Consider the following 27,359-nt stretch of genomic DNA (forward strand, 5'->3'; position numbering starts at 1 on the left):
ATTTTCTGGACGGCGCCCTCTATCCGATCCTCCAAAAGTCGGGATGCCGCTGGAACTCGTCGTTCCGTAATTTTCTTCGTCATGACTTCCGTAGGAATACGTAACTTAGTTTTCCTCGTGATTATCTTTTCGAGTCGCGTCGACTGTCGATGGGTGGCTCCTCTTTCGCCCCTCGGCGATGTCGTCCAAATTCGGAGCCCCTCGAATTGTTCCGATCCCCCTCTCGATCCCGACCAACGTCTTTGGAGGGAAGATCCTCGAGGCGTTCGCACCGATTTGAACCTCGGAAACGTAAGTACCGTTTCCGGGCACTACGTCACTTCCGGGATACGCAAATTCCCGTATCGGACACGCGACGTCTCGCGCAATGCGGTCGTAACGCGTACTTACACCCCGGGATCATTCGGCGAAGAATTCTCTTCTCGATCGATTACGCGCGTAAACCTTTACGACACCTCCAGCGCGTAGCGCGAGGAGACAGAAGTTCGGCACCCTTCTGGTTAAATTATAATTCGCGCGTTTAAACGTAACACCGGCCGTTCTCGAGATAACTTCGTGTGACGGATCGTTACCATCCGTTTAATTTTAGAAGAGTAAAGTACGGACCGATCCATTATTTTCCACCGGAAAAATCGAGCAAAGTGTCGATAACGTTAAAACGAGGAGGGATTTACAACGGGGTTAATCGGAGTACAAATTCTTGCACATTTTAATTCGTTTCCGCCAAACTGTCAACGTTAGAAATTTGCGTTAGAGGGGCGTAAAATCTCTTAACGCTTCCCCATTATTTACACTGCAAATAACAGTGGCCGTGTTAAAAGGTTGGGATTTTTATAAAGAACACTTTCTATAGGACGTGCAGAAACCGCGAGTGTTTGGAGAGCGAGGAAGGGAGTAGTAGAAGATGCGCGTGCCGAACAAATGGCAAGAGTGACAAAAACAAAGATGTCTATTCAAAGAATTCCAAAGCGGGGATACGTTTGTATATAGAGAGAACGGTTTATCGATCCGGAGGTCGTGGAATTTAATGCGGTCGCTGGAAAGAACGTATCGTGTGTCTTGGTCTAGCATCGTCTGTTTCCTCCAGTTTGCGATATTACCACCCTCCGATATGACCCCATTATGTGCGAAAAAAAAAAAAAAATGAATAAAGCGAAGCGCTCCGTCCCTATTTTCGGCTCTTATTCGTAGGGATCGTTATATAGTTTTATAATATTTAGATAATTGGAAGTGAAATTTACGATTTAGTGCCCGGCGTGGACGAATTAGCGTGGCAAATTTTTATCCCGTGTTTTTGTTTGTATAGGAGTATTGTCATGCAAATGTCTCATTAAACACTAGAAATTCCTCGAGTTCTTTTGTTTCTGTTCAATAATTGACTTCGATAATAACACTACTTAACACGTAAAGTGTAATTACTTCGACCTTTTTATCCTCGAATTAGTTTTTCTGGTGTTTTCCACCTCTCCCGTAGCGACGAAATTACACGGGTTAATTAAAAAGCGTCATCAAATTAAATTATTTTCCTCTCTCTCTTTCTCCACTTAACAACCACCCCCCAAAAAAGAAGAAGCTTAAATTACACAACTCTAAACATAAATATTTCTCTTCTTAATTAAAAAAAAAAAAATGGGCTCCGGAGGGGTCGATACTTGCGGTAAACTTCGCAGATTAGTACAGGGTGCGAGAGAAATTAGAGAATTAATTAATTAAACTCGATTAACTTTGGAATCGATTATTAATTAAGTATTAGAAGGATCGAAAACTTTCGTTTGTTAACCATTAGAGGGGGGGTTACGTCTCGTTACAAAGCGGCTTTCGTGGCCATAATCCGGATTTATAAATTGGAAATCTACACTAATATATGTCTGTAAGAAATGACAAATGGCGAATGTCAGTTCGATCGTCTATAAATACTAAACGAATGCTTTAGGTTAGTGTGTTAGGGTAAGTAGGACAATGGATTAAACTTCGTATATAATTCATGGACATCGACTATCGAGCACGCCATCGCTTTGCAACGATTCGAAACGCCCAATTCCGAGTTGCGTAACGCTTACGCAATCGAATTTCACCATGTTTTTTTCGAGTTTTCTCAGCAATAAATCGCTAAAATTTAAAAAAAAAAAATGGCAGCGAGTTCGGAAAAAACCATCAAAGAGCAAAAAAAAAAACTAATCATTTCGCATGGTTTAGTCTACGGAGTTTAACGACTTTGTATGGATTAAGCGCGTTGTTTCGGTGGTTTTACTCTTGTTTTCTGAATTCTAATGGCGTAGAATGAGTACAGAGATAGAATTTATACCTAATTAAGTATACTCGAACGGTTTAATTTAAAGTTTAACCTTCGGAAAGAGCTGGCAAACTCTATTCCTCCAGTGTTACCTCTTGGAGGAGGAGGAGGATTTCTGAATTTCTGAATTACCTGGATTTATAGTGTTTTTTCTGTTGAAGAAAGTAACTAACTAGTTACTTTTTTCGAATTTAAAATTAGTTATTTAATTTATATTCATCGATGTCTTGTAAAAATCCAACTTTTAGAAAAGTTGGCATTCTTAGAATGGAAGGAACGATTCTCTGGAAGAGTGCCCAACTTTTGGACTTTTATTAGAAAAAAAAAGAACTTTCTATGTATTTTTTTTTATTACGGATGACAAATATAAGTTTTCTAAAAATAAAAAAAAAATAAAAAAAATTCCTGACTTAAATTACAATTTTGAAATTTTAATTTGAAGTCAAATTTACGTCAAATTCGGGGCCGTTTCTTAAAATAAATGTGAAATGTAATAGAAAAATTTTCAATTTCTCACTAAAATATTATATCGAACACTCGTTATAAGTGTTTTTTTTTAAAAAATATTTTCTAAAAAATTACTTTTTAAACAGTTCGAACTGCTCGGTTTGGAGGGAGGGAGGAACGAAAATCATTGAAAAGACTCAGTTTTTCAAATAAAACCTCGAAATTTTCATAAAAAATTCGGTTGTGTATCTTCATCGTTGGATTTTCCGTAAGTTTATACGTTTAAAGTACTCGGGTTACGTAAAGAAACAGGAAGAAATTTATATCGGATACTCGATTATGAGCGATTTCCAAAAATATCCCATCTGAATAATTTATAAACCGGAAAATTTATAAATAATAAAAACCGATAGAGACTTAAGTTGCTCTTCTTATACGTGAAAAAAAAAAAAAAAAACACTAAAGTAAGTCTCTAACGCGTGTTTAGCTTACAAATTTATTTAAAACGAGATACGTCCTACGCTATATATATATATATATATACCACTTCTTATACGTATAAACGGGTGGCGAATGAGGTAATTACTTGCGACGTCGAACGAACTAACCCCCCCTCCCCGAGATGGAAGAGACGGCAGTCGGACATTCGACCCGTTAAACGTCACAATGCCGAGCTTTATTTACGGTGTTAGCAAATGCTCCCGACTTAGATCGATGACGTAATCGATGCTCTCTCCCTTCCGGTATCGCGATCGTATTTCGGATTCGATCGACGTCCGTCGATACTCGTTGGCGTGTTTACTGATAAGTATCGACTCTCGCTTTTACCTCCATCTTCTACGGCTCTAAATGCGTTAATTCGAGGAATTCCTTTTACAATCGAAGTACATTATGGGTAATTACGATGGTTATCGACGATACTTTGAAGTGCAAATTCTGTTTATCGAATCTTCTAAGTTGGCAACACTCCAAAAGGCGAAAAGGCGATTGGCTCGGAGGCGACTCTTCTTCTCGCATCGACTTCTATCGATTTTCTACGCTCGACGCCACGCATAAACAAAGGTCGATCCGGGGTCTTTGTACCGTCGACGCCGAAAATATAAATAAATTTCGATACGGAATCCCTCCGAAAAAACCAAAATAAAACACTTCTCGGTTCCCCTTCGCCGATTCGTAGGAAGGAAAAACGATCATCCCGCGTTATCTACTATCCACACTCCTCGGAAGAGCCCGTAAAACTGTCTTTGCCGTATAGTTTGTACAATTTGTACAATACGTACGAGTGGACGGGAGAAGTTTGTTACGTCCACATTCACATGCCAAACCAATTTATGTGTTAGGAGTTACAGGCGACCGATTTCTTACAAACCAGACATTGTGTATCGGTCTTCCGATTGGATCGATAGCGACACAAATCAGTTTTACTTTCTAAATCGAAACAATTTCCCATTCCCCCCTTTTTTTTTTAATTGGGAAATACCAACAAGCATCATTAAACAGGTGCGGGGTGGAAGGAGACAGAGACAGAAAGAATTGTAATTAGTTATCTTGTAAAATTCAAAGTAATTATACCGAAACACTCCTTTCTTTCGGTTCAAACTTTGAATAGTTTTTTTTTTTTTTTTCTAGAATGGCGTGGGATCCTTTCCGTGTGTTTTTGGCAACTTATGGACCATATTTCTTGCCGGTAATTGCTTTGTTTCGTAGAACACCAACGTAGTTAGATAGATGAAGATGTGTTTTCAACCGACATCTAACCCGGACCCATTTATTGAAAACACGACAAGCTTTCGACTAGCCATCGAAACGGTTCGTTAGATTAAGAGTCGGATTTTACACTCCGATTTCTCTCGTAAGCGCTCGTTGGATGGATTTCGTATCGTTCTTACTTAAAAATATATAATTTAAAAAGCTTAATTTACATATTTTAACTTTATCGAGGGTAGAAACGATTCAGTCGGACCGGTGATGTAACCCTCTTTCCATTACCGTTGTTCTGTCTTCCAGAAGATAAAGCTACGTCTGACGAATAGCTTATGAATTTAACATTTTTCTTTCAAAATGGCATAATCCATCTTTGATACTTCATCGCGGCACACAACATTTAGTAAAGAACAAGTAAATGATAAATGTAAATGCCACCGGCCTTCATTATGGTTGCCAACTTCTGTCATGCAATGCATTAGTGGGGGCGAGTTTATGATTTGCGAGTCTTCTTCCGAAGCGTTTATACGTAATTGTGTTGTCTGTTACGTTTAGAACGATTAATGAATGCCAAAAATTCTTCAACTCTACTTTAGATGCGTGTAAAAATGTACAGATGATGAATTCCCTCCGCTACTCGTCTAATTTACTTTCGTTTTGAGTACAAGAATACTTCTCCTCCCTCGTAATTAGTATTAAAAGTGCCATCCCGGGCTTGGTCGGTCAAAGATTATCAGAAAAGAATTACCTAGTAATTGGGCCTGGAAGGCCCACTGTATCGGCATCTACCGGAAGCTGGGGGGGTGTCGGATTTATCGATCCTGAAACAATGGACCCCAAGGGCCTTGTTTCCGGTGACGTTTTACCTTTATGCGACTTCAATCGAATTTACATCTTGATAATTCAATTATAATTTCTTTCTTTTTGTTTTGATAAATTTTCATACTTGCCAAAACAAATTTAATACCAAATTTAGTGAAAATAATTCGAAAAAAATTAATTAATAAGTAAAAACCCCGTGGCTAACGACGTTAAAACTGTAAATAAGTTTAAAGAGTGTAAACTTAACACCGTCGTTAATCAAGAGTGTCGTGGAAAGACATGAAAGTAACGTTAAAATTATTTATTATATATATATTTTTTAACATTTATAAAAGTCGTTTTTAATTTTTAATAAATTAATTTAATATTTATCGCTCGAAAAATATAGAACTTAACAAGACATTTAATAGAAATTAAACAATTTGACACGACAAAAAAAAATTTTCATCGATGGATTACTGAGAGGGCGCATTCGACGAGAAGCAAGACGAGGATTGAATTCGGTTCCATTCGGTGGAAGGACGTCACGCTTCCACGTCACCACCGAGAACCGATCTGTAACGTAACTAAGGGCGTCACTAAAAAATTATCGTAATACTCTCGTAGACGAGAAATAATATGAGATGTCTGACTTATATTTTTCACTTTTATATTTAAAATAAATAATTATAAACCAAAACTGGACTAGAATCGAAGCGTGTCATTCCTCACCATTTTGGAGGTCAATTTTGATCATTTAAAAATATATATACAGTCGAACCTCTAATAAAAGAAACCTCTAAATGGCGAACATTTTTTCGGTAACGTCGTTTCTTGTTGAATAACCCCCAAACAACGGTCATTTTTTATGTTCCCGTCGATGTGGCCATCTTTCAGAGGTTCGATTCTATAATACAGTATTTTTCTCGTTTGAAAAATGAAATAACTTAAAAACACTTCGGAAAAATGTAATTTTTCTTCTCTCAACATTGGTTTTACTTTTTTCTAGCGTGATGCTTCGGAAGTAATCATTCGTTCCTTATTCCTTCTACTGATATGAAGTTCGAGTGTCCCGTCCGATGTAACAACCCGAACACATAATTTTTGATGTATGTATTTTATGGCATCTGTCTTTTACGACCTTCTCCCAAACGTTTCGTCCACATTTCTTCCTGCTGTTCTCGTGTTTCGTACTCACTTTTTCAGAAAATGCCATTTTTAAAAGTTTTTCGGTGTCTGGTTCTTCTATTCTTGTATTTTATAACCTTAACTTTTGTTTTTTTCTTCTTTTTAATGCCTCTTAAGTTATCCTCCCGGAGTTTTGCGCCATTCTAGAAAAAAAAAAAAATCGATAGTGAAGGCGATGAATGGTATTATATTATGCATCGACGGATATTATGTAAATATAGAATACAATAGGAGTATAATGTATGGATTTATACGTAAAATCCACACGTAGTTGTTAGTTTACCGTGCACTTTCCAATTAGAGACTTAGTTCTTTGTTCGAGTTGTGTTTTCGTTCTTCTTCCGTTCACAAAATAAACCTTTATTTAGGCTAAATCTGTAGAAGATTGTAAACGGAAAAGTTACTTCGTTTGTATTCAACGTCGTTCGATAGATTCGTAGTAGACCAGACCGCGTATTAACTCGGATAAACATTGTTGTTTAGATCACGTAACGACACAAATTTCGACACGTGATGCGATTTGTAGTGTTATCGACGGACCAATAAGAGTAGGCCTAAACACCTCTCGAATATCGATCTGATACAGGAATGTAGAAGTATGCATCGATTTCGGTTACTCTAATAAGTAACAAATCGATTTTCTAGAAAAGTTTCGATTCAAATATTTAAAAAAACGTCTCCGCCCCTTTAAGTCTTTCTAACCAATCGTCGTTCGGACGATCGCGCTTCCGACCAATAGTCGTAGGAATATTTCGGATTTTTTTTTTTATCATTCGTATTCGGCGTAGATCCACCTATGTTTATCGAAACTTATAACTATTTTGACTTGTATTATTTACTTATTTTGACAAATTCTTTACAAGATAACACGAATATCTTCTTTATTTTACTTTAGGAGCTAGTATTTCTGTTTAGGTGGAGTTTAAACTTTCGAATCTGATGTCACTCCGTCGATCGTTCCAGGAGACCGTAACTAACTGGAAATGATAGTTTTTCTCAACTGTTTGCTCAGGTCTATCATTTTTAAGTAGTCATTAAAAGGAAGAACTGATACAAGTTACTATTATATGCTATATAACTAAAATTTACGAGAGCAAATTGAGAAATGATGACGTTCTCTTAAGTGTGCAATGCGTGTTTAGTAAGTATACTATAAAGACAAATAGCTATAAAAAAACAACACAGTCGCAATTTACGTAGCAAATTAAGATCGAATATCTCGTAGAAATGCGTTAAATCGAGAAAGGATATGTTCTGCGAATACTCGGCTTAATTTATGCAGGTAAATTAGAGATTTTTATATAACGAAATTATTATCTGTTAGTATATATGGCCGTTTATTTCTCCAGACAACGGACGGGCATTAAGTTAGATACATGTTGACACTAAGTTAGATACATGTTAGACTGATACTAGGCAATACAATTTCTGATTTCTCGAAATATTCCATTGCTCTAATGAAACATAATGGGAAGATTTCGTGATCACCGCGTACTTGATACGTTAGTGGTTGTATTGCATTGATGGCATAATGCAATGCAACATGTGTGTGATCTGTCAAGAGAAGAGTGCCTCCCGGGAGGATTTCTATGGGGAATTTAGGTATTAGACACGTGAAGAAAGTACAAATCCACAACCTACCAGTTTCCATTTGTGTTAATCTTAACCCCAAGAAAAATAATGATCCCGTCGAAGGCGAGCTAAACTAATGTCACGGATCTATAATTTAACATAAGAAAGTGTCAAAAATACCTTAAATTATTCAAATACGGTTCTTGTCGGTATAGAAATATTACACCAAATCAATAATTAGGATGACAAACTACAAGATAATTAACGACATTTAAATTGATGTCGTACTAACGTCATCAATTTGAACGTGTTTAATTACATCACGCAAGATTCTGGGGATTTTTCTTGAATATTTTAAGTAATGTTATCAAAGACCCGGCTGACGTATTATTTTATTTTGTAGATTGCCTGCCATCTCGAATCCACTTGTCCTCATATGACGAATCTGACGGAAGAATTTAAGAATGCCGCATCTCCACCCCTCAAAGTGGAATTACAAGAAAGTGACGGACTGGTGTAGGTATTTTTCATTACAAACCTTCGATTTTCTTAAATACACAATAATCAAACAGTATAAAATGTGGAAACTTTTATCGAGAAGAATAGAACAATTAAAAGAGAATTAATCAAAAGTGACGATCGATCCTTTGTATTCTTATCTAAAACAATAAGTAAACAATGAGTTTTATAATTAATAATGTTCTATAATTGACTGTAAGAAAGTGAAAGGAGTTAATTACAACGTTCTTCTTTGTTGTCGAGTGGGAATTCAGAGTGTTTCCAATTAATTTCTAATTTGTTTTCTTGTAAGGAATGCCACTTGAGAAACTAAGTTTCCCGGCTTTTAAAAATACAATATAAAGCTCGTAAACTACGTGTACACATCTGGAAGTGTCGATTCTTACTATACGAGTACTACAACAGTTTCGTGAGTCGACGGACTAATCAGAAGCGAGGATTTAAATCACAATACGTAGCTTCTGATTGGTCGCTTCTAGTCTGTCAACACACTACTTACAGGAGTGATAAAAACATGTGCAAATTTTGCATGTCTTACGTGAATATTTGAAGCGTCCTATAAATCTAAGTCCAAAAATAATTGAATAAATGTTTTTAAAACACGGAGGACATAAATTACACGTCGGAAGTTGATACTTCTTTCCTTCCTAAATCTAATTAATTAATGCTGAAGTTGGATGAATCCCGTGTATCACAACTCGAAGTACAGTACTTCCCACTAATTACTAGATGTAAAATGTTTCGGGATTAGTCTACAATATCCATTATTTAAAAAGTTTCCTTCACGATGAAATGTACAAGTTTGTCACTTAAAACTCCTTTCACTTTTTATAAATAACAATAGCGAAGTTGCGGCCGAAGTTTTCATCTGTAAAACGTGAACGTCGAACGTCGAGCGCCGCTTATAAGTAAGCGGCGCTCGACGTTCGACGTTCACGTTTTACAGATGAAAACTTCGGCTGCAACTTCGCTAATAACTTTAGTTTTTATTAATCTTAAAAAAGAAAATGTAAAGTTATAAGTTTAATGATGTTACGTTGACGAATCGATCGTTACAGATTGTCAGTGAATCGGGTGTTCGACAGCGATTTCGTTAACGAGACTAACGTCACCGTTACTCTTCACATGGTGTCGACGCACGAATCGGAATTGTGCGATTCCTCTCCTCTTCCATCCGAAACACTGGCCAAGTGGACTCTCGATCTTCCGGGAAACGTCACCTTCGACACGGAATTACTTCCTCCGGGCATACACATCTTAAGAGGTTCGTCTTTCCTACTTTCCTGACGTAAAAAAAAAATGCATCCACTTGAAATCGTGAAGTGAATTTTACCACTCGATTATTATCTTATATAAACGATGACGATTTAGCGTACGTAACTAGGCCTTTAACTAGTTCTCACGCTTTTAGGAACCCCGACACTCGAGTCTTATTAATTAAAGTTACTCGAAATACAGTACGGATCGCGTGTCGTGTGAACGGTTTTACACTATATGGACGTATATAATAGACCCCTCGCTAGTTCGCGCTTGTCTAGGGCTCTTTATAACCCCAAATCACCCGTTGATGTAGAGTAACGTTTAATTTTATGAATGCAAGGCCTCTCGGAAATCGAGATAGATCGGGGGCACGTATCTTTTCGAAGGCCTCTTTATATAATTGCAGACTCTCCCGTGACAGAGCCCGTACGATCTATGAAACTTTTCTATAATTATTCTTTTAGAACGGCGCCTCTACCGTAAAGAAAAGTACCATTTATCACGTGTTGCTTCCATTGTGCAAAATTACTGTTTACTTTTGCCATTTTTTTCTTTTTAAACGAATTTTCCGAGCAATTGAAAGTTAAAAAGAAAAGATATAAATGACTACAGAAACTATTTTTAAAGTCATTAGAACTACTATTTTTTTTTTTCTTGATTGTAGCTCTTAAACAATTTATTCTGTTTAAGTCGAGCCCACCATATTTATTTGCCCGTTTTTCTTTCTTTAAACTGCGAAGATTTAAACACTTTAAATGACATAATTTAATTTTCTATTCTAGAAAATGCATTTACAATTAAGGAACCGTTTTATTTTAATATTTTAGACAGATTAGCTTCGTTCGTGTAGTAAAATAGTAAAAATTTCGACCATTTTTTTTTTTTTTGGTCCGGGAACAAGAGCGTGCCTCCGCCGTATTTAGCATCTAATGAATACGTAATTAAGCAAAACACGGTATTTTTGCATTTAGTGTTGGTATAGTCGCGTGCAGATTGGAGAATATAAATTTATTAAAATGTAAATTAATTTCTTTACAGTTCAAGCGACGATACCCGGAATTGAGTGTACCGCTTCTTGGACCCTTAACGTCACACTCAGTAGTTCCGAGTGTATTCGCTTACCCGGAGCGGAAGTATGTTCCGGAATAGGAGCTTGTGTCATCGATTCCTCTAAGGTTAGTTCCGGTGTATATATATACAGTCGACCCCCCTATAATTACGGTCCCTATAATTACGATTCCTATAAAACTACGAAAAAATTGTGACCGGTATCCGTAAAAAACAGTAAAAAACCCCCTATATCTTATAGGATGTTTTTTACTGTTTCCAAAGAATGGAACGTATCTATATCTTATAGGGGTGTCGACTGTATATTATTGAAAGAAGAAGGCCTTTAGCATATGTAAATAGTCTCCAAAATATCCCTCTTTTTAGAAGTAAAAAAAAAAAACAATATTTAATTAGTATTAATTACATTAAATTTATTAAATTATTATAATAATAATCTAATAAAATTTACATAAATCTGTGTTAATATGTGTTTTACGTCAATCATCCTCTCCCAGTGCTTCTTTAGGTTAATTAATATTATCGAAACGAAGGTTACGATTATAAATTACTTTTACGTGTTTATAATAAATAATGAATAAATAACTGTAGGGAGTTCTGGTAAAGTTCCTCCCTCGCGTAGAGTCTTCACCCCCTTGCAACTAGTAGCTCGCGAGCGTCTTATAAACTAGAAAGGAGCCGCACGTAAAGAAAAGGTTGGGAAGACCCATCCTCGTTAACCATTGTGATTTTAATTGTAAATTTAATCCGTTTGAATTATTTATGTCATCTTCTGATGTAGAAAATCTTTAAATTCGTTTCGATTTAGTTCTATCATGGATTTTTTTTAATGTTTTGCTCGGTGATGCTCTTTTTTTGGGGGGGAGGAAACGGATTGGAGAAGAGAAGAATTGTATTTAACACGATCGAGTGGGATGTTGATAGACGTTTCTTGATCCGGAAAAAATGTAAAAGTTGTGTTCAGAAAATCCTTTTATAATTAATGTATCTTTAATGCTTTTTTTTTCTTTGTTTTAGAAAACATTTTTTTTCTATTTTTGTTCAGGATTTAATTCTGTCACTTTACAAAAACTTCTGCTTCCATTTTTTACCCTTTTAATGCATTAAAAAAGTAAAAAAAAAAGGGAGAGTAAANATATTATATCGAACACTCGTTATAAGTGTTTTTTTTTAAAAAATATTTTCTAAAAAATTACTTTTTAAACAGTTCGAACTGCTCGGTTTGGAGGGAGGGAGGAACGAAAATCATTGAAAAGACTCAGTTTTTCAAATAAAACCTCGAAATTTTCATAAAAAATTCGGTTGTGTATCTTCATCGTTGGATTTTCCGTAAGTTTATACGTTTAAAGTACTCGGGTTACGTAAAGAAACAGGAAGAAATTTATATCGGATACTCGATTATGAGCGATTTCCAAAAATATCCCATCTGAATAATTTATAAACCGGAAAATTTATAAATAATAAAAACCGATAGAGACTTAAGTTGCTCTTCTTATACGTGAAAAAAAAAAAAAAACACTAAAGTAAGTCTCTAACGCGTGTTTAGCTTACAAATTTATTTAAAACGAGATACGTCCTACGCTATATATATATATATATATACCACTTCTTATACGTATAAACGGGTGGCGAATGAGGTAATTACTTGCGACGTCGAACGAACTAACCCCCCCTCCCCGAGATGGAAGAGACGGCAGTCGGACATTCGACCCGTTAAACGTCACAATGCCGAGCTTTATTTACGGTGTTAGCAAATGCTCCCGACTTAGATCGATGACGTAATCGATGCTCTCTCCCTTCCGGTATCGCGATCGTATTTCGGATTCGATCGACGTCCGTCGATACTCGTTGGCGTGTTTACTGATAAGTATCGACTCTCGCTTTTACCTCCATCTTCTACGGCTCTAAATGCGTTAATTCGAGGAATTCCTTTTACAATCGAAGTACATTATGGGTAATTACGATGGTTATCGACGATACTTTGAAGTGCAAATTCTGTTTATCGAATCTTCTAAGTTGGCAACACTCCAAAAGGCGAAAAGGCGATTGGCTCGGAGGCGACTCTTCTTCTCGCATCGACTTCTATCGATTTTCTACGCTCGACGCCACGCATAAACAAAGGTCGATCCGGGGTCTTTGTACCGTCGACGCCGAAAATATAAATAAATTTCGATACGGAATCCCTCCGAAAAAACCAAAATAAAACACTTCGCGGTTCCCCTTCGCCGATTCGTAGGAAGGAAAAACGATCATCCCGCGTTATCTACTATCCACACTCCTCGGAAGAGCCCGTAAAACTGTCTTTGCCGTATAGTTTGTACAATTTGTACAATACGTACGAGTGGACGGGAGAAGTTTGTTACGTCCACATTCACATGCCAAACCAATTTATGTGTTAGGAGTTACAGGCGACCGATTTCTTACAAACCAGACATTGTGTATCGGTCTTCCGATTGGATCGATAGCGACACAAATCAGTTTTACTTTCTAAATCGAAACAATTTCCCATTCCCCCCCTTTTTTTTTAATTGGGAAATACCAACAAGCATCATTAAACAGGTGCGGGGTGGAAGGAGACAGAGACAGAAAGAATTGTAATTAGTTATCTTGTAAAATTCAAAGTAATTATACCGAAACACTCCTTTCTTTCGGTTCAAACTTTGAATAGTTTTTTTTTTTTTTTTCTAGAATGGCGTGGGATCCTTTCCGTGTGTTTTTGGCAACTTATGGACCATATTTCTTGCCGGTAATTGCTTTGTTTCGTAGAACACCAACGTAGTTAGATAGATGAAGATGTGTTTTCAACCGACATCTAACCCGGACCCATTTATTGAAAACACGACAAGCTTTCGACTAGCCATCGAAACGGTTCGTTAGATTAAGAGTCGGATTTTACACTCCGATTTCTCTCGTAAGCGCTCGTTGGATGGATTTCGTATCGTTCTTACTTAAAAATATATAATTTAAAAAGCTTAATTTACATATTTTAACTTTATCGAGGGTAGAAACGATTCAGTCGGACCGGTGATGTAACCCTCTTTCCATTACCGTTGTTCTGTCTTCCAGAAGATAAAGCTACGTCTGACGAATAGCTTATGAATTTAACATTTTTCTTTCAAAATGGCATAATCCATCTTTGATACTTCATCGCGGCACACAACATTTAGTAAAGAACAAGTAAATGATAAATGTAAATGCCACCGGCCTTCATTATGGTTGCCAACTTCTGTCATGCAATGCATTAGTGGGGGCGAGTTTATGATTTGCGAGTCTTCTTCCGAAGCGTTTATACGTAATTGTGTTGTCTGTTACGTTTAGAACGATTAATGAATGCCAAAAATTCTTCAACTCTACTTTAGATGCGTGTAAAAATGTACAGATGATGAATTCCCTCCGCTACTCGTCTAATTTACTTTCGTTTTGAGTACAAGAATACTTCTCCTCCCTCGTAATTAGTATTAAAAGTGCCATCCCGGGCTTGGTCGGTCAAAGATTATCAGAAAAGAATTACCTAGTAATTGGGCCTGGAAGGCCCACTGTATCGGCATCTACCGGAAGCTGGGGGGGTGTCGGATTTATCGATCCTGAAACAATGGACCCCAAGGGCCTTGTTTCCGGTGACGTTTTACCTTTATGCGACTTCAATCGAATTTACATCTTGATAATTCAATTATAATTTCTTTCTTTTTGTTTTGATAAATTTTCATACTTGCCAAAACAAATTTAATACCAAATTTAGTGAAAATAATTCGAAAAAAATTAATTAATAAGTAAAAACCCCGTGGCTAACGACGTTAAAACTGTAAATAAGTTTAAAGAGTGTAAACTTAACACCGTCGTTAATCAAGAGTGTCGTGGAAAGACATGAAAGTAACGTTAAAATTATTTATTATATATATATTTTTTAACATTTATAAAAGTCGTTTTTAATTTTTAATAAATTAATTTAATATTTATCGCTCGAAAAATATAGAACTTAACAAGACATTTAATAGAAATTAAACAATTTGACACGACAAAAAAAAATTTTCATCGATGGATTACTGAGAGGGCGCATTCGACGAGAAGCAAGACGAGGATTGAATTCGGTTCCATTCGGTGGAAGGACGTCACGCTTCCACGTCACCACCGAGAACCGATCTGTAACGTAACTAAGGGCGTCACTAAAAAATTATCGTAATACTCTCGTAGACGAGAAATAATATGAGATGTCTGACTTATATTTTTCACTTTTATATTTAAAATAAATAATTATAAACCAAAACTGGACTAGAATCGAAGCGTGTCATTCCTCACCATTTTGGAGGTCAATTTTGATCATTTAAAAATATATATACAGTCGAACCTCTAATAAAAGAAACCTCTAAATGGCGAACATTTTTTCGGTAACGTCGTTTCTTGTTGAATAACCCCCAAACAACGGTCATTTTTTATGTTCCCGTCGATGTGGCCATCTTTCAGAGGTTCGATTCTATAATACAGTATTTTTCTCGTTTGAAAAATGAAATAACTTAAAAACACTTCGGAAAAATGTAATTTTTCTTCTCTCAACATTGGTTTTACTTTTTTCTAGCGTGATGCTTCGGAAGTAATCATTCGTTCCTTATTCCTTCTACTGATATGAAGTTCGAGTGTCCCGTCCGATGTAACAACCCGAACACATAATTTTTGATGTATGTATTTTATGGCATCTGTCTTTTACGACCTTCTCCCAAACGTTTCGTCCACATTTCTTCCTGCTGTTCTCGTGTTTCGTACTCACTTTTTCAGAAAATGCCATTTTTAAAAGTTTTTCGGTGTCTGGTTCTTCTATTCTTGTATTTTATAACCTTAACTTTTGTTTTTTTCTTCTTTTTAATGCCTCTTAAGTTATCCTCCCGGAGTTTTGCGCCATTCTAGAAAAAAAAAAAAATCGATAGTGAAGGCGATGAATGGTATTATATTATGCATCGACGGATATTATGTAAATATAGAATACAATAGGAGTATAATGTATGGATTTATACGTAAAATCCACACGTAGTTGTTAGTTTACCGTGCACTTTCCAATTAGAGACTTAGTTCTTTGTTCGAGTTGTGTTTTCGTTCTTCTTCCGTTCACAAAATAAACCTTTATTTAGGCTAAATCTGTAGAAGATTGTAAACGGAAAAGTTACTTCGTTTGTATTCAACGTCGTTCGATAGATTCGTAGTAGACCAGACCGCGTATTAACTCGGATAAACATTGTTGTTTAGATCACGTAACGACACAAATTTCGACACGTGATGCGATTTGTAGTGTTATCGACGGACCAATAAGAGTAGGCCTAAACACCTCTCGAATATCGATCTGATACAGGAATGTAGAAGTATGCATCGATTTCGGTTACTCTAATAAGTAACAAATCGATTTTCTAGAAAAGTTTCGATTCAAATATTTAAAAAAACGTCTCCGCCCCTTTAAGTCTTTCTAACCAATCGTCGTTCGGACGATCGCGCTTCCGACCAATAGTCGTAGGAATATTTCGGATTTTTTTTTTTATCATTCGTATTCGGCGTAGATCCACCTATGTTTATCGAAACTTATAACTATTTTGACTTGTATTATTTACTTATTTTGACAAATTCTTTACAAGATAACACGAATATCTTCTTTATTTTACTTTAGGAGCTAGTATTTCTGTTTAGGTGGAGTTTAAACTTTCGAATCTGATGTCACTCCGTCGATCGTTCCAGGAGACCGTAACTAACTGGAAATGATAGTTTTTCTCAACTGTTTGCTCAGGTCTATCATTTTTAAGTAGTCATTAAAAGGAAGAACTGATACAAGTTACTATTATATGCTATATAACTAAAATTTACGAGAGCAAATTGAGAAATGATGACGTTCTCTTAAGTGTGCAATGCGTGTTTAGTAAGTATACTATAAAGACAAATAGCTATAAAAAAACAACACAGTCGCAATTTACGTAGCAAATTAAGATCGAATATCTCGTAGAAATGCGTTAAATCGAGAAAGGATATGTTCTGCGAATACTCGGCTTAATTTATGCAGGTAAATTAGAGATTTTTATATAACGAAATTATTATCTGTTAGTATATATGGCCGTTTATTTCTCCAGACAACGGACGGGCATTAAGTTAGATACATGTTGACACTAAGTTAGATACATGTTAGACTGATACTAGGCAATACAATTTCTGATTTCTCGAAATATTCCATTGCTCTAATGAAACATAATGGGAAGATTTCGTGATCACCGCGTACTTGATACGTTAGTGGTTGTATTGCATTGATGGCATAATGCAATGCAACATGTGTGTGATCTGTCAAGAGAAGAGTGCCTCCCGGGAGGATTTCTATGGGGAATTTAGGTATTAGACACGTGAAGAAAGTACAAATCCACAACCTACCAGTTTCCATTTGTGTTAATCTTAACCCCAAGAAAAATAATGATCCCGTCGAAGGCGAGCTAAACTAATGTCACGGATCTATAATTTAACATAAGAAAGTGTCAAAAATACCTTAAATTATTCAAATACGGTTCTTGTCGGTATAGAAATATTACACCAAATCAATAATTAGGATGACAAACTACAAGATAATTAACGACATTTAAATTGATGTCGTACTAACGTCATCAATTTGAACGTGTTTAATTACATCACGCAAGATTCTGGGGATTTTTCTTGAATATTTTAAGTAATGTTATCAAAGACCCGGCTGACGTATTATTTTATTTTGTAGATTGCCTGCCATCTCGAATCCACCTGTCCTCATATGACGAATCTGACGGAAGAATTTAAGAATGCCGCATCTCCACCCCTCAAAGTGGAATTACAAGAAAGTGACGGACTGGTGTAGGTATTTTTCATTACAAACCTTCGATTTTCTTAAATACACAATAATCAAACAGTATAAAATGTGGAAACTTTTATCGAGAAGAATAGAACAATTAAAAGAGAATTAATCAAAAGTGACGATCGATCCTTTGTATTCTTATCTAAAACAATAAGTAAACAATGAGTTTTATAATTAATAATGTTCTATAATTGACTGTAAGAAAGTGAAAGGAGTTAATTACAACGTTCTTCTTTGTTGTCGAGTGGGAATTCAGAGTGTTTCCAATTAATTTCTAATTTGTTTTCTTGTAAGGAATGCCACTTGAGAAACTAAGTTTCCCGGCTTTTAAAAATACAATATAAAGCTCGTAAACTACGTGTACACATCTGGAAGTGTCGATTCTTACTATACGAGTACTACAACAGTTTAGTGAGTCGAAGGACTAATCAGAAGCGAGGATTTAAATCACAATACGTAGCTTCTGATTGGTCGCTTCAAGTCTACCAACACACTACTTACAGGAGTGATAAAAACATGTGCAAATTTTGCATGTCTTACGTGAATATTTGAAGCGTCATATAAATCTAAGTCCAAAAATAATTGAATAAATGTTTTTAAAACACGGAGGACATAAATTACACGTCGGAAGTTGATACTTCTTTCCTTCCTAAATCTAATTAATTAATGCTGAAGTTGGATGAATCCCGTGTATCACAACTCGAAGTACAGTACTTCCCACTAATTACTAGATGTAAAATGTTTCGGGATTAGTCTACAATATCCATTATTTAAAAAGTTTCCTTCACGATGAAATGTACAAGTTTGTCACTTAAAACTCCTTTCACTTTTTATAAATAACAATAGCGAAGTTGCGGCCGAAGTTTTCATCTGTAAAACGTGAACGTCGAACGTCGAGCGCCGCTTATAAGTAAGCGGCGCTCGACGTTCGACGTTCACGTTTTACAGATGAAAACTTCGGCTGCAACTTCGCTAATAACTTTAGTTTTTATTAATCTTAAAAAAGAAAATGTAAAGTTATAAGTTTAATGATGTTACGTTGACGAATCGATCGTTACAGATTGTCAGTGAATCGGGTGTTCGACAGCGATTTCGTTAACGAGACTAACGTCACCGTTACTCTTCACATGGTGTCGACACACGAATCGGAATTGTGCGATTCCTCTCCTCTTCCATCCGAAACACTGGCCAAGTGGACTCTCGATCTTCCGGGAAATGTCACCTTCGACACGGAATTACTTCCTCCGGGCATACACATCTTAAGAGGTTCGTCTTTCCTACTTTCCTGACGTAAAAAAAAATGCATCCACTTGAAATCGTGAAGTGAATTTTACCACTCGATTATTATCTTATATAAACGATGACGATTTAGCGTACGTAACTAGGCCTTTAACTAGTTCTCGCGCTTTTAGGAACCCCGACACTCGAGTCTTATTAATTAAAGTTACTCGAAATACAGTACGGATCGCGTGTCGTGTGAACGGTTTTACACTATATGGACGTATATAATAGACCCCTCGCTAGTTCGCGCTTGTCTAGGGCTCTTTATAACCCCAAATCACCCGTTGATGTAGAGTAACGTTTAATTTTATGAATGCAAGGCCTCTCGGAAATCGAGATAGATCGGGGGCACGTATCTTTTCGAAGGCCTCTTTATATAATTGCAGACTCTCCCGTGACAGAGCCCGTACGATCTATGAAACTTTTCTATAATTATTCTTTTAGAACGGCGCCTCTACCGTAAAGAAAAGTACCATTTATCACGTGTTGCTTCCATTGTGCAAAATTACTGTTTACTTTTGCCATTTTTTTCTTTTTAAACGAATTTTCCGAGCAATTGAAAGTTAAAAAGAAAAGATATAAATGACTACAGAAACTATTTTTAAAGTCATTAGAACTACTATTTTTTTTTTTCTTGATTGTAGCTCTTAAACAATTTATTCTGTTTAAGTCGAGCCCACCATATTTATTTGCCCGTTTTTCTTTCTTTAAACTGCGAAGATTTAAACACTTTAAATGACATAATTTAATTTTCTATTCTAGAAAATGCATTTACAATTAAGGAACCGTTTTATTTTAATATTTTAGACAGATTAGCTTCGTTCGTGTAGTAAAATAGTAAAAATTTCGACCATTTTTTTTTTTTTTGGTCCGGGAACAAGAGCGTGCCTCCGCCGTATTTAGCATCTAATGAATACGTAATTAAGCAAAACACGGTATTTTTGCATTTAGTGTTGGTATAGTCGCGTGCAGATTGGAGAATATAAATTTATTAAAATGTAAATTAATTTCTTTACAGTTCAAGCGACGATACCCGGAATTGAGTGTACCGCTTCTTGGACCCTTAACGTCACACTCAGTAGTTCCGAGTGTATTCGCTTACCCGGAGCGGAAGTATGTTCCGGAATAGGAGCTTGTGTCATCGATTCCTCTAAGGTTAGTTCCGGTGTATATATATACAGTCGACCCCCCTATAATTACGGTTCCTATAAAACTACGAAAAAATTGTGACCGTTATCCGTAAAAAACAGTAAAAAACCCCCTATATCTTATAGGGTGTTTTTTACTGTTTCCAAAGAATGGAACGTATCTATATCTTATAGGGGGGTCGACTGTATATTATTGAAAGAAGAAGGCCTTTAGCATATGTAAATAGTCTCCAAAATATCCCTCTTTTTAGAAGTAAAAAAAAAAAACAATATTTAATTAGTATTAATTACATTAAATTTATTAAATTATTATAATAATAATCTAATAAAATTTACATAAATCTGTGTTAATATGTGTTTTACGTCAATCATCCTCTCCCAGTGCTTCTTTAGGTTAATTAATATTATCGAAACGAAGGTTACGATTATAAATTACTTTTACGTGTTTATAATAAATAATGAATAAATAACTGTAGGGAGTTCTGGTAAAGTTCCTCCCTCGCGTAGAGTCTTCACCCCCTTGCAACTAGTAGCTCGCGAGCGTCTTATAAACTAGAAAGGAGCCGCACGTAAAGAAAAGGTTGGGAAGACCCATCCTCGTTAACCATTGTGATTTTAATTGTAAATTTAATCCGTTTGAATTATTTATGTCATCTTCTGATGTAGAAAATCTTTAAATTCGTTTCGATTTAGTTCTATCATGGATTTTTTTTAATGTTTTGCTCGGTGATGCTCTTTTTTTGGGGGGGAGGAAACGGATTGGAGAAGAGAAGAATTGTATTTAACACGATCGAGTGGGATGTTGATAGACGTTTCTTGATCCGGAAAAAATGTAAAAGTTGTGTTCAGAAAATCCTTTTATAATTAATGTATCTTTAATGCTTTTTTTTTCTTTGTTTTAGAAAACATTTTTTTTCTATTTTTGTTCAGGATTTAATTCTGTCACTTTACAAAAACTTCTGCTTCCATTTTTTACCCTTTTAATGCATTAAAAAAGTAAAAAAAAAAGGGAGAGTAAATATCTTTAACGGGATATTTAATTAATAACACGTCTATTACTTATTAAAATATTTAATTTTATAATTACCAGAAAATGTATCATTTGTAAGTTGAAATTTAGTGTTTCCAATCGGAATATAACAATTCGTTCCGATTAGAAATGTTTATAAAATTAATAAAAAGGCCCTTTCCCGTAACGAATATTAATAAGTTTAAAAGACCGAGGCCCTAAAATTTAGCCTAGAATCTCGAGTTTTTTTACATATGGCCTGGCAGTTCCAAGCCTTAAACTGGTAACCTCTGTACTGTATTTGTTTGGTCATAAAATTATATCAAAGTTTAAATAAATTTCAGTTATTTATTATAAATTACGGGCCTTTCGTTACGATACTTTTTTAATTAAGGTCTTTTTAATTTTATTTTTTAGGTTGTATTCACGTGTCAGTGTTGTCCGGGTTACGTAGGAAGATACTGCGAAGAGAGAGACGGTTGTTACGATAATCCGTGTCTTCACGGTGGCTTTTGCGTCGACATAACCGAAGGTTTAAACGGAAACACCTATCAGTGTCTGTGCCCTCACGGTAATTTCTCTTCTGTAACCCCTCGTCTCTCTCAAATTTCGAAATTTAAATTTCAATCAGTCGTTTTGTAGGTTACAGCGGAGCCAAATGCGAAGAGATGCTGAATCAATGCGATCGAAATCCTTGCCTGAACGACGGGGTGTGCCAAGGGAACCAGACTTGGTACAAATGCCTATGCCCGTCGGGATACACGGGACGAGATTGCGAAACCAACATGGACGAATGCATTTCCAACCCCTGCGTTCACGGAGTGTGCGAAGATGGAGTGGGAACTTACAAATGCTATTGTTTACCCGGTAAGTCGTAGACAAAACTCGATAGTTATCCTTTGTCTTGGTGGTATTATGGCACACTCGTTTGTTGTTAGGATACGGTGGCGATCATTGCGAATTCGAGTACGACGAATGCGATTCCAGTCCCTGTATCAACGGAGGTGTTTGCGAAGATCTAGTCGCCGGTTACAGATGCCATTGCGGTCCCGGTTATCAAGGACGACGTTGCCAAATTAAGTTGGATCTGTGTCAGCCTAACCCGTGCCCGTCTCCAGCTCAGTGCGTCGATCGAGGCAACAATTACAGTTGCATCTGCCATCCCGGTTTTAATGGTAATTAAGTTATAATTCTTTTCGACTTGTAGTTATTTAAAGAATGCGTTACATGTTATCTTTAGTACCAGGCTGCACCCAACACTACGATCCTTGTTATCCTAATCCGTGCCAAAACGGCGGAAGTTGTTGGCCAAGTTTAGATTCCTTCTTCTGTTCTTGCCGTCCCGGATATACTGGAGACAGTTGCGAAGGTAACAACAATCTTTAATTCTCTTTCTACTTACAACGACGGCATTATTTATATACAGGTCGATCTTCTAGAACGATACCTCGACCAATCTCTGACACGTACTGCCGAGGACACGTCCGTTCATCGTGGAGGAGATGCGGTGGGACCAGTTAGTGTGCCACTGGATCATTTGCATAATATATACATAGCGGCAGCCACGTTAGCGGGCGCTTGTCTGATAGTAGTGGCAGTAGTCACCGCCTGCCATTGTAGAGTACACAAAACGTACAGGCACATCACCAACAAGTTGGGCCGACAAGGGAACGAAAATCAATATAAACTGTGAGTTGTTTTTATGTTAAATACGGGCAACCACTTCTTCAATTTTCTTTATTCTCGAGTAAGGGATTATAATAATCCTTCCATTTACGCCAATTCGCTTTAATGCGGTCGAAAGTTTTTTTTTTTTTTTAAATTTAAAATAATCAACTTTATGGAAATAAATGATACTTACATTGGCACCTGTCAAAGCAGACTACACCATTTTCTATTCAGTTGTAGGGAGAGACCGCTTTATTAGCTGCAAATAGTTAATTTTTTTATTGCAGTTTTGGAGCATTTGGGTGCCCCTTTCTTCCCTACGAGTGGTGTAAAAGTGGTTTAGTCCGGTTTGACAGCTGCCACCTTAAGTTGGAAGGACTATACATCAAAAATATGTTATCTGTTATCAGTAAAAGCTTATATATACGTATATTTGAAAGAAATAGTTAGAAACTATTCTAGTAATTGGTTGCACAGAAAATTTGCATTGCTCCATTTCGTGGAACCAATTACTCGTGTAAACTGAGGGATTTCTGTGAGTAAAAAAAAATGGAGGAAACTTGGTAATTGTTCGGAAAGGTTCGAGACAATTTTATAGCCAATGATAATTAGATTGATTATTATTAATTCGAGGAGTTGTAAGTCAAATGCAGGTAATGGACCCGGAAGAGATTTTCGTGACTGTAAATTCAATAATGGCGGAAGCTATTAACAAGAATTATCCCGGGGACAAACGAGATTACAAAAATGTTTCCGATCGATTAAGAGAGATATTGGTACATCAGCCAATCGCTAGCTTAAATAAGGATTTTGGAAATAAATAGCCGACGTCATAATGGAATTTCCAGTCGCGACTTTCGAAGGATAAACGACAAAGAGTATGATGAATTTTACTGGGAGACTTTATGAAAACTATTCTTCTTCTTACGGCCATTTTACTTTACCATAATTACGAATGAACAATCCATTAACAGACTAAAAAAAAAAAAGAAGGATTTTTAGAATAAGTGGAAGTTGGGATATTTTATAAAATTAAAAAAAAAATCAGGAAAATAAAGTAGATTTAATTAATATTCTACTTTAATTGATACTAATCTTTTAATACATTTTTTTTCCCTTTAGTACAGTAATTAAATACTTTATTATCTTGACAAATGAGACGGTCTTAGTCACTGGAAAGTTCAAAGTTCATTCGTTTATCTTTAGTGCATCTCTGCCATTTACGAATAAAACACCAAACAGGTGTTTCTTATTTTATATTTTATTCTTTTTAAATAAAACAGTAACAAAATTTATACGACAGTCAAATGTGGAGGCATTAAAAGTGGTAAAATGGGTATTCGAGCAGAGTAGAAGAACCCCTTCTCGGTACCCAAGAAAGGGAAGAACGAAGTAGGTTGAACTTTCTAGTGTTAAGGCCGTGTCGAGAGTGAAGTGTAGACTTTGAAACTCAAGCGTTGATGGATTTTTCCCAGCGAAGACCCAGTCAAATTTCTGTGGACCCACCGTGGCAGCGCTTTTGAAGACGGAAGTGACGGAACCAGAACTCCTCTCATCGGCTAACTATTTTTCGTCGTCCCAGCTTTCGTCCGGTCCCGGATGTAGCCACGCCCACGTGTGTCGGATGTACTTAGTCCAGAAAAAACTCGTCCCTCCATTTGTCTGCTTTTACAGGTTTTTTTAAAAAAAAAAAAAAAACTCGAGTCTCGGAATGCGATTCGTTAACCGAATACATTCTAGTCGCATAGCTACTAACTTATGTGTTTTCGAGTAGAGATCAGACAGAACACGAACAACTAAATTATACATTTAACCGATAAAACTTGGATTTTGTGGTAGAATTTTTACTCGAAGAGTCTAGATTTAGATTCTTTTCTAAATTTTGCTTTTTATTTTTTTAATTTATTTCTTAGTTAGATGTTAAATAACGTTAGACAATCCGTCACTCGAATGTTTGCCTACGATTTAAAGATGGCTTCCGATGCGGCCATTTTTCTATTCCCTAATTAGATGTAGCCGTGAATTATAATTATCGTTTGCCATTTTGTAATCGTTGGTCTACGGTTGATTTATATACATAATATATAATACAATACATATATATATATATATATACGGAAGTATTATTTTATACGAATATAAACACGATTCTTTTCAGCTCACACTTCGAATGGTGTAACGCTTTCTGTCCATTGATTTCTTACTAATGCTTCTTCGCACACGAACTGTCCACGTTTTTATCATACGCCTAGAAGTGTGCCATCGATCGATGTATCAAAATATATGATTACGCTTGATTCTTCATCTTTTCTTTTTTTTTAAAAAAAAAATTAGCTTTAACGGCATGATGACAAATAAAGAAGTTCTTTAATTTTAAATGTCTTTCTGATTATCCAATTTTCAAACACTAACAAGTTCTTCGGCACGTATACATTACATTAAATACGTTGCAATATGCCTATACTGTATTTGATCGATAAATGGTATGATTGTCGGAAATGTTACTGTATATAATCGTGATGGTAACATTCTTTCTCCCTGACGATTGATGCCAATGGAAATCACTTCTTCGGCACTTCTAGCTGTATATAAACAAGTTTAAGGTACATTTATGGGTCATTAGAGAGGTTGCGGCCGAAGTTTTCATCTCTCAAACGTGAACGTCGAACGTCGAACACCGCTCGACGTTCGACGTTCACGTTTGCCGTTCACGTGCGGCGCTCGAGACATCGCATTGCCCACAGAGCCGGTCCTGTACATAAATTATTACTTGTTTCTTGAAGTGTAAGCCTTGGCGATATACATAGAACGTAGTTCTGCCGTGCACTTTCTTTCTTATGTATTATAATCCGAACAATTTGCACAGATAACCCCTTGTATAATATGTAACTGTATTCTTAAATTTTTAGAAATTAAATAAAATAATGCACCAAGATAAAATTGTTAGAAATAAAATAGACATTTTTCCAAATATAGTGCGGATTATACGAGTATAATAATTGTTATAAATTTAATCACTGATATATATATATATATATTTATCTGCATTGCATCGTGGAAATCAATTATGTTAAACAAATAATTATTTTTCATTAACATACCAAAGAATGTATTTACATTTAATTAATGTCTAAATAAATTAACAATAGTTCTTAAAGAGAGGCAGAAACATAACATAAATCTTATTTACGTCTTTGTTTATCACTTACTTTCTCTTAAGGGATAGAAGGTATCGATTATAATACCGTATACGGGTGTTTTAATAATGAACTTGGATTAATCCATTTTCTTTCCTATCGTTTTAAATTTTAATGAACAAGAGCGTAAATTTCTTAAATTTAATTGCTTTAAGCAAGAAATCATTCCGTATTTCTTTCCCCCTTCGTGTATTTGTAAGCGAGTGTGTTTACAAAGATGTTCAGTTCCGAAGAATTTGTACACTTAAAAAACAACTACAAACTTCTTCTAAGTTACTTCTACTTAAATTAGTGAGTCGATGTAAAGAAAGATTCGTGCTCGAAGAGTTAAGTGTCTCCAGAAACAATTTTAAGTTATATTTGTCAAAAATATCCGTCGAGAAAGAAGACGGTATTGTCAAAAGTGATGGCCTAAACGCTAGATTCTTCTACGTCGTTATCGATAAAATTGTGTCTCTAAAGAAAAGAGAAATCGATTCGAATAGGTAAGAAGTACTTTCGCAATATAGGCCTATATATATGGCATTTCTCTTTCGTATTAATGCAATTTTGTGGACGTGAATAACGCGTTGAAAAGCATCGAAGAAAAATGGCGTCACACCCTAACAAGAAAAATAGGTGTCGACGACTATGGACAATGGAAAGATTTTTAAACAGATAACTTGGCGAAAGTCTGCGAATACACTCTGTTCACTTCGAGGTGCTCACCAGCGGCCGAGTGGGTAACGTCACCGAACACTAGTAGTCGGTGGCGGGTTGGCGCCCGACCGACGGGCCGACCGCGTAGTTTTCCGGGTGTTTAACACCCTAAATAGTGACCAGTTTCTCGTATAAAGTCCTTCTGGGAGGCGGCAGATCGGTCACGTGTTGCGTTACTCTGTTCTAGCCATTTAATTCGTTCGAGGTTTCGAAAGAATTAAATGGCTAGAACAGAAGAAACGATTTCGATAAAGTTTACAATTTGAATGGTAAAGGCGTGCCAGTATCTCTGGGAAATACGAATCTGACTCGGATACTAAGAAACGTACGACGTCGCATTCGACAAAATCTCATAACATATGGCGCCACGTACAATTTTAGTTATTTATTTTGATTAATAACACTGCGGAACAAAATGAAAGATTTTTTTGGCACACAAATGAAATTACCGGATCACAATAGAATTTTTTATACTGTTTTTAAATACAGTCTATCCCCCCATAACACGNATTATATTATTTTGCATATATGGTTAAATTATATTATATTGTATAAATGGTTATATTAACTTATTTTGTATATATTGTCTTATTATATTATTTTGTACAAGAAATAACATTCTAAGAGAATTTTGGAATACGAAATCAAAATTATCTGATGAGGA

The 27,359-nt window shown here is 36.0% G+C and overlaps 1 protein-coding gene across 1 annotated transcript; it reads left to right on the plus strand.

The window, feature by feature from the left end:
• LOC111627784 (fibrillin-2-like) lies at window positions 1-25,770 on the plus strand. The gene is made up of 13 exons (XM_023371424.1): window positions 1-291; window positions 8,409-8,521; window positions 9,583-9,788; window positions 10,823-10,959; window positions 17,580-17,692; window positions 18,754-18,959; window positions 19,993-20,129; window positions 21,549-21,702; window positions 21,774-21,998; window positions 22,070-22,306; window positions 22,372-22,500; window positions 22,571-22,820; window positions 24,275-25,770. The coding sequence occupies exons 1-13, from the start codon at window positions 82-84 to the stop codon at window positions 24,360-24,362; spliced, it is 2,205 nt and encodes a 734-aa protein (XP_023227192.1). The 5' UTR covers window positions 1-81; the 3' UTR covers window positions 24,363-25,770.
• Window positions 25,771-27,359: the final 1,589 nt, after the last annotated feature.

Source organism: Centruroides sculpturatus, unplaced genomic scaffold (genome assembly GCF_000671375.1).
Source record: "Centruroides sculpturatus isolate CEXI.00-Female unplaced genomic scaffold, Cexi_2.0 scaffold568, whole genome shotgun sequence".
Taxonomy (NCBI): domain Eukaryota; kingdom Metazoa; phylum Arthropoda; class Arachnida; order Scorpiones; family Buthidae; genus Centruroides; species Centruroides sculpturatus.